The sequence below is a fragment of the Diaphorina citri genome, unplaced genomic scaffold (genome assembly GCF_000475195.1).
Source record: "Diaphorina citri unplaced genomic scaffold, Diaci psyllid genome assembly version 1.1 scaffold1388, whole genome shotgun sequence".
NCBI classification, from domain to species: domain Eukaryota; kingdom Metazoa; phylum Arthropoda; class Insecta; order Hemiptera; family Psyllidae; genus Diaphorina; species Diaphorina citri.
The window spans coordinates 1-16,232 of record NW_007378814.1 but is presented as its reverse complement, the minus strand read 5'-3'; the positions used below and the strand labels follow the sequence as shown (position 1 = coordinate 16,232).

Below are 16,232 nucleotides of genomic sequence, written 5' to 3'. Positions count from 1 at the left end.
TTATATGTTAAACAAGAGTACAGCGAGTAGGTTTCGGACAAAGAAGAGATAAATACTCAGAAGCTGGATTTTCTGCATAAACGAGAGTTGGATTACAAACGACACCCACCGGGTATGACTTCTTCATCATTTTTCCAAGTTTACTCATTCGCTAAATTCAAGAGAAACACTGTCGTTCAAGAATGCATCAAATAATGCCTGTCTCTCCTAAGAATTTGTCAAAAACTACTTGAACATTTCTGATAAATATGCTGAATTGTAAAAAATAGCACAAATCATTTCGTAAAGCGAAGATAAGATAAGGGAACCTCTCAGCAAAGTAAAACGTGGCAGCGGGTGACACAATCGAGTCTTTGTTTGATGAAACGTCTCCTTCAGTACTGAGAGTTCCAACTGAAGATGAAAAGATGATTCACACACAACTCGTTGCAAAAAATACCAGGCCCAGACTATCCTGACTAACAACAGTCATAGGATACTAGTCAGTTTTGTGACCTTTCCCTACCAGAATGTTGAGTCAAGGTTAAATCTTAAATGTATAATACAGCAGCGTTAATTGAGATGTGACATCACATATTAAAAGCTAAACAAACTCGCCATACAATTACACAAGTCAGCAAACAATTTGTTCTCATCATGTTCATTGAGGTCCCTTGGTAGTGGTTCCATAAGCCACTGTGATACACGGGGAAAGTTCGATTAGCTGCATCCGTAATTTGTGGATACCTTCTCAAATGAAGAAAGGGATAGTTAAAGAATAGACGGAGTTTAGTTAAGAATAGACATTTCTTCAAGAACAAATTTAGTGACCACTAATTAAACTCTATCGAATGTTGAGTCAAGGTTAAATCTTAAATGTATAATACAGCAGCGTTAATTGAGATGTGACATCACATATTAAAAGCTAAACAAACTCACCATACAATTACACAAGATGTCACAAGTCAGCAAACAATTTGTTACTATCTGCTGGACTTCACATAGTCCACACACAATACGAAGATGGCTCTAAAGAAGACCACAGAACAATACGAAGAAGAAAAGGGAGAATAAATGACGAAGGAGATGGAAAGAAACCAAACAAGATGAAGATGGCTCTAAAGAAGACCACAGAACAATACGAAGAAGAAAAGGGAGAAGAAATGACGAAGGAGATGGAAAGAAACCAAACAAGATGAACAAGAAGGTCAATGTCCTCTATGATAATACAATTTGCTCATTCAAGAGCAAAGAATAACTTGGGTGAATTTTATTAAAAGTGCCAACTTTCTAAGTCGGAGGGCACACAACTTCGTAAGACAAAAAACTATTGAGGAGTTGGGTTGAATTTGGCAAGGCCCAATATAGCCTTGGCAGCTAATTAAAGGTGCCCCCACAGGCCAGAAAAACAATAAACCAACTGTCACAACTGTTGAACGTGCAATTTCGTCAACTGCATACATAAAAGAAATTGCAATCTAATTAGATGTAGCGTTTTATTTATTATTGTAACCATAAATAAAAAATTGACAAGACCAAGTTGCCGAGTGAGAATTTGGAAATATGCGAATTTCGACTCATCAACACAAAATGTCAATTGTATTTGCCAAAATATTCTGACACGCATTGTCTCTGTTCTGATGATATGTAAGAATGTGGCGAGAACATTCGCACTCTCTCAAACAACAACGGAAATTCAAATAACCTTTAAATTAAAGTTACATTACGACAATACCTGCCAAAAATTAAGTCTATATTGAGTTTTGATTTTAAATTTAGACGTTCTTTTCTTCTCTTGAACATTTTGAATGTCGAACGAAGTCAAGGGGCATTAAAACACTTTTCACTCCTAGCCATTCTGTGTTTACGATGATCGGTCATGTAATGTTTCTGCAAAAACCAGTCGCTACACACAAACAAATACAAATTATAATAGCCGGATTATCCTAGATAAATAATAAAACCTAATAAAACGAAAAAATTAATTTGCACTCAAGACAAGAATAATAAATAACAGTTCATTAGAAATTCAGAATGGACCAAGAAAACAATCCTGTTCAGAAACTGACATCAATGGTAACACCTAAAAGAACGTTGAAAACACAATGCATGCTAGATCCAACCGAAAAAGAAGTCACCCCAGAGCTTGAAGATCTGGTCAAAACCTATGATGCCAATGTGGATTCAATTCAATACCATTTGACTCATGTACCATCCAAAGGTATTCTGAAGAGGTCATCCTATTTCCAACAATCAGCGGTCAAGTTTACATCGAATGAAGATAAAAGTGATGTGCTCCCAGCTACTAAAAGTAGCACGCCAGAAGACAATTTCACAGATGAAGAGGAACCACCACACATATTTCCCACAGTCAAAGACTCTTTGGAAATTCTTCTGAAGAAAAAGAGTTCCATTTCTGCGCGTAAGTCCATTTTGAAGAACCCATCTAAGACGAGTAACATCACAACTGCATCAATTGATGTCCAACTATCAGACGATGATGAAATATCTGCAATCACTAAATTTCCTGCGAAAGATTCTATGGAGATTTTGATCAAAAAGTCCAAGAGTTGTCTCAAAGTATCCGAACCTGGGGAGGGAACCTTTGACAAAGGTGATGAGATGAACAAGAATACCCAAAAACATCATTTGCAAAATTACTTCCAATTTCGTACGGTTAGCATGTAACTTCTCTAATAACTGCCGTAGTAGTGCACATTACAACCCAAAAACATCATTTGCAAAATTACTTCCAATTTCGTACGGTTAGCATGTAACTTCTCTAATAACTGCCGTAGTAGTGCACATTACGAGATTTTGATCAAAAAGTCCAAGAGTTGTCTCAAAGTATCCGAACCTGGGGAGGGAACCTTTGACAAAGGTGATGAGATGAACAAGAACATTGACCAAATAGAAAATATCAAAGATACTATTACTTCGAGTGATGATGAGGAAATAGCTATCATTGACCAAGATTTTGATAAAACCGTTCGAAATTAATTTAAAATCAAAATTAAATTCAATATTTGTACATTTTACAAACGTGTGATTTATTCAAATCTAGTGGCAATTGAGTATAAAACAAGGATTTTGATAAAACCGTTCGAAATTAATTTAAAATCAAAATTAAATTCAATATTTGTACATTTTACAAACGTGTGATTTATTCAAATCTCGTGGCAATTGAGTATAAAACAAGAGAAGAGTGGGTTGTTGAATGTTTAGTTAAAACGATAATCTACCTTTACTCCACATTTGTTTCATATGACATTCAAAAGTAGGTACGATGATTGTAAACATTGATCATCACTTCATAAAAGCTAGATTGTACGATATGAACATTCAAACACACTGCACACTCTTCCAATGGACTAACTGGCTAAACGATAATAGTGCATTTATTTTTGTTTGGCTATACAGAGTTCTAGAGGTACAGAGATGACGAAGATTTAGCGTAGGCGACTAATACGAACATAACATTAACGATATTTCTAAGAAGTATAAAACATCAAGACAATAATAGAGAAGAGTAACCATCATCCATCAAACTCACATACAGGTCAGAGTTGGAGGTACTGGGTTAATAGAACTCTTGGATCTTGATAGAGATCCCATCTCTGACCTCCTACTCCATTATGGTACTTTGCAAGGATCTTTACTGGATTTTGAGTTCAACGTCAAACGGTACTGGGTTAATAGAACTCTTGGATCTTGATAGAGATCCCATCTCTGACCTCCTACTCCATTATGGTACTTTGCAAGGATCTTTACCTACTGGATTTTAAGTTCAACGTCAAATGTGATGGAAGGGCAAGAGAGGTGTTGCATGTAAATTTGAGAGACGATATCATATTACAGGTCACAGGTAGCCAAAGTTAAAATATTTGTCATATTGTAGCCAATTTGAGCTCATACGCAATTCTGGACCCACCAATTGAAAATTAGCTGTGCCAATCGGCCAATGTGTCATGTAACGTCAAATGTGATGGAAGGGCAAGAGAGGTGTTGCATGTAAATTTGAGAGACGATATCATATTACAGGTCACAGGTAGCCAAAGTTAAAATATTTGTCATATTGTAGCCAATTTGAGCTCATACGCAATTCTGGACCCACCAATTGAAAATTAGCTGTGCCAATCGGCCAATGTGTCATGTAGGGAAAAGTTTTGTTTTGTAGGAAGGAAACGTTAAAAAGTTTTATTGGGAGAATAATAAAATAAACAAAAAAATATCGTCATTTGACGAGCCCTGTAGATCAATCACCAAATTTTGTCAGGGGAATCAAAGCCACACTAATGGAAAGAATGGTGAGGTTCGTTCCAGCTTCCAGCACTAAACTTGATGGGTACAAGAAGCAATAATGTCATGATCAGGGGGTCAATTAATAAATCAGGCCCTGCACAGGTGTGTCGCTTGTAAATTATCCAAACTTCCGGAGAACCCTTGTAAGGACAGAAGGGTTCGGTTGATGTAAAAATTTAGTCTGACGTCTTGAGTGTTTGTATTTCACCACTCCCCCAATTGTCTTGTTCTACCTCCAGACGGATTGTTATTTGTATACTCACCGAATTATAACATCACCCATTGTTGTCTTCGGGCAGGGTGGTGTCTTCAGAGAATTGCAAATGCGGAATATGTGTTCTGAACACGTTATGTATTGTTTAAGGGCCAAACTTTAGGCTACTTTCAAATAAGTTTGCTCTTAACCTCCAAGTCTCCAAGTGTATAATAAAAATTTCAAATACCTAGAAAATCAAAGTTTCAAATTGAATTCTTTTAGAAATTGTGATCAGACGAGATGGATGACACAACTAGTGCTGTTTTAGGGTGACATCAATGGAGTGAACAAATGCTGAAGCCGCTGGTGGCCATTGATAAATCTGAATTTTCAATACCTTCTTCTTAACACCCAATTAATCTAAATGGAGGCAATTCTGACGGCGTGGTGTTCGTATGAGACATAAACGAAGTCACAAGTCAACGAAAACCATATAAAACCATTAACACTAACCGTATAGTTGTAAAAAGCATGGTGTAAATAAACATTGTCACTGGAGTTCGGCCCACAACCGACGGGGATTAAATTTCATTGTTTACATTGAAAGAAATACACGTGCTGTTTTAGGGTGACATCAATGGAGTGAACAAATGCTGAAGCCGCTGGTGGCCATTGATAAATCTGAATTTTCAATACCTTCTTCCTAACACCCAATTAATCTAAATGAAGGCAATTCTGACGGCGTGGTGTTCGTATGAGACATAAACGAAGTCACAAGTCAACGAAAACAATATAAAACCATTAACACTAACCGTATAGTCGTAAAAAGCATGGTGTAAATAAACATTGTCACTGGAGTTCGGCCCACAACCGGCGGGGATTAAATTTCATTGTTTACATTGAAAGAAATACACAAGGCAAAATCGTTCTCAAAACATTGCACGGGTAATTGTAGAATATGGAAAATGATAACGCACCGTGAGAGCTATTGATGAAATCAAGGTAAGTCCAGGTGAAAATTGAACAAATTGTCAAAACATCAAAGAAAGACAACACCAAAGACTTTGTTTACATTTACATTTGAAAAAATTGAAAGTTATAATTTTACATTGACCAGCAATGGTGGAATGGTCTACGTCTGGTGTAAAAATCCACTGGAGTTCGGCCCACAACCGGCGGGGATTAAATTTCATTGTTTACATTGAAAGAAATACACAAGGCAAAATCGTTCTCAAAACATAGCACGGGTAATTGTAGAATATGGAAAATGATAACGCACCGTGAGAGCTATTGATGAAATCAAGGTTGATTTAAGTCCAGGTGAAAATTGAACAAATTGTCAAAACATCAAAGAAAGACAACACCAAAGACTTTGTTTACATTTACATTTGAAGGAATTGAAAGTTATAATTTTACATTGACCAGCAATGGTGGAATGGTCTACGTCTGGTGTAAAAATAGTAAGATAGAGGATTAGTGGATTCATGTAAAATGTGTTTAACCTTCCTCACAGGTATGCTATAAGAAATTCGGCCAAGTACAACATTAGGCAATACGGCACAAAATCATACATCATAGGGACTCTCCCAAATCAATTTCCAGAGCAATTCACTGTATCAATAAACTGTTAAATTACTTCCAGATAAGATAAAAAAAAAAAAAATGAAATGGAAACTTGCCGTTGAAATAACTCATAAGGCAATAAAGGAGATAAGTAAATTTACAAATAGAACAACAACTGCATACAAGAAATCAGACGTTGAAGCATCAGCATCATCCGAGAGACCCAGACTCCATATTTACCACGTTTAATTAATTTATCTTACCAAGTTGTAAATATTGTAAACAATAGAATATACATTATGAAGCGATAATATGAGCACACACCTACATAAAACGCGTACAACCATACTAACACTGCATAAATATTATAGGTCTGAAAATTTACATTAAACATACAGCAGACTTCTAGACACATACAGGGTGATTTTCAAGAATAAAGGACCTTAAACATACTCCCTAAACATACATATACATAATCTCTAACTGTAAATGAACTTGAACTACGGATTAAGACCAAAGAAAGTTCGGATCAGTCACCTCTTATTCTCTCTAAGAAGCCTCTTACCTGGATAACAGAATAACATGTGTAAATGAAGCGACTGTGGTAAAAATTAACAAAATCCAACTAAACCATTTACCGCGTAGGACCAAAGAAAGTTCGGATCAGTCACCTCTTATTCTCTCTAAGAAGCCTCTTACCTGGATAACAGAATAACATGTGTAAATGAAGCGATTCTTGTGGTAAAAAATTAAATCCAACTAAACCATTTACCGCGTACACACAATAGCGAAAGAATCAACACGATTTCCGAAGTCAGTGGCACTCTGGCAAAGTTCAGTCACAAACTGATGAACTATTTCAAACAATACGGATGGGACATTGAAAGATTTGTCACAATGGTGGAGTCGGTAGCGTAAAATGATAATGAATTTACAACTAACGAGCTAGAGGTAGAGCTGGATTAACAGCAGATTAACTTGATTAGTTATGGGAAGTTGACACCAAGTGATTTACTGAAAACTCAAGACAAATTTGAATTGAACCTTTCCAGTACCAATAGACGACGACTTCTCCAAAAATCTAGAAAGATCTCACACAAAAGCTTATCAGAATGAAAATAAACACACTTTGTATGAGTACTTGAAAATTATCTCCTACATTTTGAGTAGTTTGATTGATGTTCATCTTTAAGTACAGTCTATAAAAGGTAATTTCTGTTAAAGGTTTAAAAATGATCAATAATACGAGTATATGCACATCATGTGACAAATTTTCTCTAGATGTCAACACGACAGAACATCTACATTCTACAGCATCTACTATTGGGACCTAAAAATAGCAAGAGGAAGGACATTGGTCACTAATTGGCCTCCGGCAATCGATAACTTTGGTGATTAAGATGTTCATCCCAAACCCTAAGGCGGAGTTCAATACTAGAGCCAGGGATTTTTCCATTCCACATGTCCCATATTTTTTGTGGCACTTGATTTATTTTGGGAGGAACGACTTGGCGGGGTCTTTTTTATGCCACGAAGTGGTATTTTTTGGGGGTACATATTAGCAACAACATGAATTTAGTTAATAGATCATTTCATGAATGAACTCAATCATATTCGAGATGTATTTAACAACGATGTTCACTCATATGTCAAACCTCGTGATGAAGTTTGATAGAAAATATTAAACAAATAAATACAATATGTCAAGATCCCACCACAACATAGAGGTTAGGAACTACCACAAAAGAAAAGGTTACAGTTGTAGAGTGGAAATATAATGGAGAAACGCCTCAATGGATTAACAAGGAATTCATAAACTTCGGGGATTTGAGTTAGAAAATATTAAACAAATAAATACAATATGTCAAGATCCCACCACAACATAGAGGTTAGGAACTACCACAAAAGAAAAGGTTACAGTAGTACAGTGGAAATATAATGGAGAAACGCCTCAATGGATTAACAAGGAATTCATAAACTTCGGGGATTTGAGGCCCTTATTATTAATCTCAAGTGGGAACGATGATCCATCATATGAAAGAAACTACTTTGGATTTTCAATGCATGAAACATTTCAACAACAAACATCCTGGCTCTCCAAAAAAGTACTTTTTTGATACTACCAGAATGCAAGCCAACATGCTCGGGAGAAAGGTACAAAATCAACATCACAAGATATCACTTTTTGTCTTCAGGGCCAAAAAATGAATAAAACAAATACCAATTAGATTCTTACGATACATGAAGAACTATTATGAACAGTGTGCTTAATTTAAGTGAGAGTATCATGCAATTCATATCTATCATTCAGAAAAATTTACATTTTCAAGATTTCCTTCAATTTGAATTGCGTGAATAAAAAATTTGAATACGCTTTAAACTAGACAATCAAAAGTATAGTGGTCAAATATTGACGAATTCGTCTGGCCTGAAGGTGAATTCAGAATGTTGGTCATGTCACGCTAGTCGTGATTACCCGGGCACGCAGTCCAATAGAACCTTCTCTATTATTATTGGGATAAAATTGGTCAATTATCTCTAAGATTTTCGGATAAAACAGAAGCCATATAATCCGAATTATCAAAATCTTTCATAATTACGTCTGGTCTATTGAGACTATCAATCCAAAAAAAGGACAATTTGTGGTATCCCCAAAAGGACAGTAAAAACTCAACGAGTTTTGAGCGACAGAGCGTCATCCTCTGAATTAAAGCGAGACCTTTGAATTAAAGCAAACTCAAGAAAACAAAATCAGGGCAATCCATAGGATTACCTCACGTCCATCTTGATCTCTCTATTATTATTGGGATATAATTGGTCAATTATCTCTAAGATTTTCGGATAAAACAGAAGCCATATAATCCGAATTATCAAAATCTCAAGAACAAGGTGAGAATTAATAATTTAAATGAAAATTCCTACAGAGTGGACCAAACACTAGGGCTCAATCTGGTGAAATTTGGAATCTGTTGTCCCGTACAGTGACCCAAAACAGATTCTTTCAATATCAAAGTGGTAGGTACTCCCAAAAAACTGGTGGAGTGAACGATTAATCCAATGTCCATGATTCTAAGAAAGTTCCATTAAAACCTTCAAGAGATGAGGTCTTTTTACAAGACACCAAATCAAAATGGGGTCTTCAAAACCCCCACGGTACCCCCCATACGGACCAAGTTTCTGCCAGTCCTCCTTCCATAGGATGACTTTTACTCTTTAATACCATTGGTTGATATCTCGCCTACTGTTTGCCCGCGATGAGGCGTACCTGGGTTTTGAAACACTCGGGGAGACTCTACATAATTTATTACACTCGCTTAGATTTTAATTACCTAGAAAGTGAAGAGTCAAATACATTAGAGCAAAAGTGTTCCTTTGACTTCACCTAATGATATGTGGTGAAGGAAGATTTCCAACAAACACTTGGATAGTACATCGGTGGGAACGGACCAAATAAAAGCCGAGATCCGAAGAGATACATGTGTGTGTGTGTATCAAAGTCAAAATTGTGTGCTTGCAAGAGAAACAACTCGGCCTGGAACCGGTTTAGCATTGTGTATAATTATATGCTTGAAAACTTTGATCTCGAGTCTCCGGTGCACGGAAGCTTTGAACTTGAACCACGCGAAGAGCCATTAGAGAGTTCATCATCTGGCTGCTGAGGCCTGATGCCACTGGGGGGACTACTACAAACAGCCTTTTGAGGGTTGTTATGCAACCCTCAAAAGTAATTATATGCTTGAAAACTTTGATCTCGAGTCTCCGGTGCACGGAAGCTTTGAACTTGAACCACGCGAAGAGCCATTAGAGAGTTCACCATCTGGCTGCTGAGGCCTGATGCCACTGGGGGGACTACTACAAACAGCCTTTTGAGGGTTGTTATGCAGAGCAGTAAGTTCTTCCGTCGCGCGTCGCGTCGTTCAAGCAAACACAAGAAAGCTTCAGAACTCGGAACTCCAGCATCCGTTTTCACACGCATTTAGACAATATACCTCATGCGTATAAATTCAAAACATGACATCGAGATTTTCATTTCTTGTTGGACTTCACAAGCAAAGAATGTGCTTTGAACAAAGCCAAGTTGAAAATGATTTTCTTGATGAAATCTATGTTGTATTTTCGAGAGATACTAGGAAGGTGAGAATCTCAAAATCATCTTTTATTTATGGTGGAAAAATTTCCAACCAATTCCTTCCAAATAGGAGAAAAATTCCATGTCTGTCTCCAAAAAAGACCAACTCCAAAATGTTACATCGGATAATCTCATGAAAATAAAAACGCCTTCCAAGAGATGGACACTAAAAATCCATTCTCACATAACATAAACAATGTTTAAGTGGTCTTAAGTCGTTTGGCTTTCAAGATCGAATAGGGTCGATAGAGAGTCGAAAGGGACGATCCATTTCTGGCTGCTGAGGCCTGATGCCACTGGGGGGACTACTACAAACAGCCTTTTGAGGGTTGTTATGCAGGGCAGTAAGTTCTTCCGTCGCGCGTCGCGTCGTTCAAGCAAACACAAGAAAGCCAGAACTCGGAACTCCACAGCATCCGTTTTCACACGCATTAAGACAATATACCTCATGCGTATAAATTCAAAACATGACATCGAGATTTTCATTTCTTGTGGGACTTCACAAGCAAAGAATGTGCTTAGAACAAACCCAAGTTGAAGATCCATTTCTCTTTCTGCCTCTGGGGGGCATTCCTTCCGTTCATAAATCAACACGAAAATTGATAGGTCACGCCTAGTCTACGCAGAATATGAGGTAGCCACTTCTTACCGCCATGTTAGCACCAAAGTCAGACAGGATTTATGAGCAGTTCTCCGTCAAGGGAGCCGTATGTGTTTCTATAGGGCCGTATGTGCGTCCATAGAGTATGTACCTCCGTATGTGAGTTTATAGAGTCGTAGCTGAAGATGTGAAGAGTGCACTGAACTTGGGTATCGTAAACGTATGTACATACAACTCTATAGAATTACGCAGAATATGAGGTAGCCACTTCTTACCGCCATGTTAGCACCAAAGTCAGACAGGATTTATGGGCAGTTCTCCGTCGAGGGAGCCGTATGTGTTTCTATAGGGCCGTATGTGCGTCCATAGAGTATGTACCTCCGTATGTGAGTTTATAGAGCTGAAGATGTGAAGAGTGCACTGAACTTGGGTATCGTAAACGTATGTACATACAACTCTATAGAATATGCTATTCTCTACGTATGATCTGTTCTATTATAACGCCGTATAGTATACAATTAATACAGGGTGGTAGCGGCGCGAAGGTTCTCACCTGGAAAAAGAAAACGCCCTGTTCACATCAAATTTGTTGTTGTTGTTGTTGTTGTAGTGGCTTTGGCTTTCGCCGAATGGTGTTGGCAGAGTAAATAAAAGGTACCTCCGTATGTGAGTTTATAGAGCTGAAGATGTGAAGAGTGCACTGAACTTGGGTATCGTAAACGTATGTACATACAACTCTATAGAGTATAGAATATGCTATTCTCTACGTATGATCTGTTCTATTATAACGCCGTATAGTATACAATTATTACAGGGTGGTAGCGGCGCGAAGATTCTCACCTGGAAAAAGAAAACGCCCTGTTCACATCAAATTTGTTGTTGTTGTTGTTGTTGTAGCGGCTTTAGCTTTCGCCGAATGGTGTTGGCAGAGTAAATAAAAGATATCTTCTTGTATCTGCCATACATCGGGGTGATGGTCTCTAGCCATGTTTAATTGGCTCGCCCTGAACCGCAGTCAACCATCGTGAGGACTTGGGCTTATTCTTTATTTATTCTCCCTGTTTATAGCGTTTCCAAGACAAAAGCGTCCACCACATTCATATATCTATTACTTACAGATAATGAGATGAAAATACATTTTCCAGCAGGACAACTACCATGAGTTATGCATGTGAGTCATGTGACATCCTCAGTTTGCTAGGAATAGCCATCCTGTATACATCGTGGCACATTGTAACAATAATACATTGGCTCGCCCTGAACCGCAGTCAACCATCGTGAGGACTTGTGCTTATTCTTTAAAAGCAGGGAGAACCCTTTGAAACTGCCAGCTAACTATAGGCTGGTTAGGGTTAGCTGTTCTCCTCCCTGTTTATAGCGTTTCCAAGACAAAAGCGTCCACCACATTCATATCTATTACTTACAGATATTGAGATGAAAATACATTTTCCAGCAGGACAACTAACATGAGTTATTTATTTATTTACCTAATTTACGGGATCTAACCCATTATATAAACAAGATTCCCTATTTGTAATAAACCTACCTAATGAAATTAATCATAACAATAAAAAGTTATGCATGTGACATCCTCAGTTTGCTAGGAATAGCCAGCCATCCTGTATACATCGTGGCACATTGTAACAATAATACATTATTGTACACACCTTTTCATTTCAGTTTAACCCGTTATCATCATCATTATCTGCTCTGCTCCTATTATTATGTGTAAAGAAAAGTGAGAACAGCCAGGTTCGAATCCCAAGATGGGACGAAATGGAATTGAACCCGTGCTGGAATGTGCGTAGAATGAGCAATTACTGGTTTGGCTCAAGTATTAGATTCACATCCAGTGACTGCTGTTCGAATCCCAGCTGTTTAACCCGTTATCATCATCATTATCTGCTCTGCTCCTATTATTATGTGTAAAGAAAAGTGAGAACAGCCAGGTTCGAATCCCAAGATGGGACGAAATGGAATTGAACCCGTGCTGGAATGTGCGTAGAATGAGCAATTACTGGTTTGGCTCAAGTATTAGATTCACATCCAATGACTGCTGTTCGAATCCCAGCAGCGATAATAAAGTCCACACAAAGTTGACCTTTGTTCGACTGATTTTTAATTATAAAAATTAATTTGTTTGAGTACTCTAGTTTACTTTTCTTATTTTCCAGTTAGAAATCCTCAATTTTCCAATTCAAACAATGTTAGTGGGTAGGTAGATATTGGAAAATACGAGAGGTTTTAAAAGCGATTAGATCTGCAAAGAGTGAATGTCTATCAATTTTCCAATTCAAACAATGTTAGTGGGTAGGTAGATATTGGAAAATACGAGAGGTTTTAAAAGCGATTAGATCTGCAAAGAGTGTCTACAGTTGAAAAATGGCATCTGACGCCTAAGCCAAGGAAATAAACCATTTATAGATTTGTATCAAGCTTGTCTCAATTTTCAACACCTTACCTGTGTATGTGTAGTTTAGAAAGCCTAAGCCAAGGAAATAAACCATTTATAGATTTGTATCAAGCTTGTCTCAATTTTCAACACCTTACCTGTGTATGTGTAGTTTAGACTGTTTAGAGACATCAGTTCCCAATGGAAGAAACTTGGCTGACCACTAAATATCAGATAAATCTACAAAGCGGTCTACGTCCGATCCTGGGTGATTAATTAGGCGCCAAGTTATATCGTGATCGCCCCGAACCCAGATGTTCATGTACCCTCTATGAATCTTCAATATTCATGTCTTCATGTAAATATTGTGTTTTCTCTTCAGGAAGACTCTCCTACGGCCCACGGCAACATCTCGTGAAATATCTCAAGTTGTTGGAAAGTAACACGAACGTAGATTTGACTTCTGTTCTGATTCGGAATATTTACCTAAATCATTTATAAACTTTTCAGCTAAATTCCCTTTAGGGATGAGCTATTGATCCTGTACCAAAGTTTGGGTCGAGGTTGTGTTTTGGGGACAGTTTGTTCAAATCGGCCACTTTGCAAGTTCATCAAGAGTCCAAGTTCGCATCTTATTCAAAGAAGAAAAGACATGTAGATCGTCAGGAAGACTCTCCTACGGCCCACGGCAACATCTCGTGAAATATCTCAAGTTGTTGGAAAGTAACACGAACGTAGATTTGACTTCTGATTTGGAATATTTACCTAAATCATTTATAAACTCTTCAGCTAAATTCCCTTTAGGGATGAGCTATTGATTCTGTACCAAAGTTTGGGTCGAGGTTGTGTTTTGGGGACAGTTTGTTCACATCGGCCACTTTGCAAGTTCATCAAGAGTCCAAGTTAGAATCTTATTCAAAGAAGAAAAGACATGTAGATCATGATCTTGACAGGATATCCATTTGAATTAAAGTTAGAAAAAAGTTGTTCCTTATACTGAATATTTCTCCAAACCTTTTCAAGATTGAAAGTTTCAACTATTTTACTAAGTAAATTGCATCAACCATCAACATTGGTTTTGGTGCCAGGTTTAAAGTTAGAAAAAAGTTGTTCCTTATACTGAATATCTCTCCAAACCTTTTCAAGATTGAAAGTTTCAACTATTTTACTAAGTAAATTCCATCAACATTGGTTTTGGTGCCAGTTAAATCTATCCGTCTTGGGACACAAAAACGTATGGAAAAAAAGCAGTTCCGAGTTAACTTCTAAATATAGCTTTTAATTTCAAGATAAATTAATTGATATCACCCATGGGCGAAATTTAGGTCAGTCCATTTCTAAGAGCGTTTCAAAAAACTATACCCGAGGCTACACCGTGAGAAATAAGATCACTGTGATAGAAGGCTAGAACTGGAAAAAAAGAAGTTAAATAGCCTGAACGTATATTAGATGTTGAGTACTAGCTACTAGCCCAACTCATTCGATGGTATCTTCTATAATTTGGTTCACCAACCTGTTACACCAATAGCAAGATTGACCAGAGGTTCTGGGGTTTTTCCCCCCAATCAATAAGGTGTCATAATTACGTCTGGTCTATTGAGACTATCAATCCAAAAAAAGGACAATTTGTGGTATCCCCAAAAGGACAGTAAAAACTCAACGAGTTTTGAGCGACAGAGCGTCATCCTCTGAATTAAAGCGAGACCTTTGAATTAAAGCAAACTCAAGAAAACAAAATCAGGGCAATCCATAGGATTACCTCACGTCCATCTTGATCCAAATCCAACAAACACTTGGATAGTACATCGGTGGGAACGGACCAAATAAAAGCCGAGATCCGAAGAGATACATGTGTGTGTGTGTATCAAAGTCAAAATTGTGTGCTTGCAAGAGAAACAACTCGGCCTGGAACCGGTTTAGCATTGTGTATAATTATATGCTTGAAAACTTTGATCTCGAGTCTCCGGTGCACGGAAGCTTTGAACTTGAACCACGCGAAGAGCCATTAGAGAGTTCACCATCTGGCTGCTGAGGCCTGATGCCACTGGGGGGACTACTACAAACAGCCTTTTGAGGGTTGTTATGCAGAGCAGTAAGTTCTTCCGTCGCGCGTCGCGTCGTTCAAGCAAACACAAGAAAGCTTCAGAACTCGGAACTCCAGCATCCGTTTTCACACGCATTTAGACAATATACCTCATGCGTATAAATTCAAAACATGACATCGAGATTTTCATTTCTTGTTGGACTTCACAAGCAAAGAATGTGCTTTGAACAAAGCCAAGTTGAAAATGATTTTCTTGATGAAATCTATGTTGTATTTTCGAGAGATACTAGGAAGGTGAGAATCTCAAAATCATCTTTTATTTATGGTGGAAAAATTTCCAACGCTCGTTTCATAAGTCAGTCCAAAAATGTTTTGGCTTGAGAAACAAGGATCTTATTTATGAGCCTCTCAGAACCAGTTTGAACATATTACGACCCGTCACATTCGACTATTTCCACTCAAATATTCCAAACATGTTAGTTATTCCGCTTGAATCCATAGGTATGCAAGTTTTTGCGCCCAGCAGATCATCTGGTCTAATGGGTAGCGAAAATAAAAATGGAATTCTCAAGGAACAAAGAAAAAAGAATGGGTACAGGCAGAACATGTTTGTTCATTTTTAATTACCAATCTAATGTAGTTTTAGTTGGCCGTTCAGCAATACTATTCAGAACAGAATGTTGGTTTCTAGTAATGAAATGGCAATGTTTTCTTCACCAAACCCTATAATTCCTATCAAGTATACCTACACACAATTATTACTATTGAAAGTTGGGCCAATCTGCAAATGGCAATGTTTTCTTCACCAAACCCTATAATTCCTATCAAGTATACCTACACACAATTATTACTCCAAATCCAACAAACACTTGGATAGTACATCGGTGGGAACGGACCAAATAAAAGCCGAGATCCGAAGAGATACATGTGTGTGTGTGTGTATCAAAGTCAAAATTGTGTGCTTGCAAGAGAAACAACTCGGCCTGGAACCGGTTTAGCATTGTGTATAATTATATGCTTGAAAAC

The 16,232-nt window shown here is 37.6% G+C and overlaps 1 protein-coding gene across 1 annotated transcript; it reads left to right on the top strand.

Moving 5' to 3' along the window:
- Window positions 1-1,227: 1,227 nt before the first annotated feature.
- On the top strand, window positions 1,228-3,017 carry LOC103515649. Its single transcript, XM_017446762.2, has 2 exons — window positions 1,228-2,528; window positions 2,796-3,017. Exons 1-2 carry the CDS (start codon window positions 2,014-2,016, stop codon window positions 2,977-2,979), a joined length of 699 nt encoding a protein of 232 aa, XP_017302251.1. The 5' UTR covers window positions 1,228-2,013; the 3' UTR covers window positions 2,980-3,017.
- The last annotated feature ends 13,215 nt before the right edge of the window (window positions 3,018-16,232 follow it).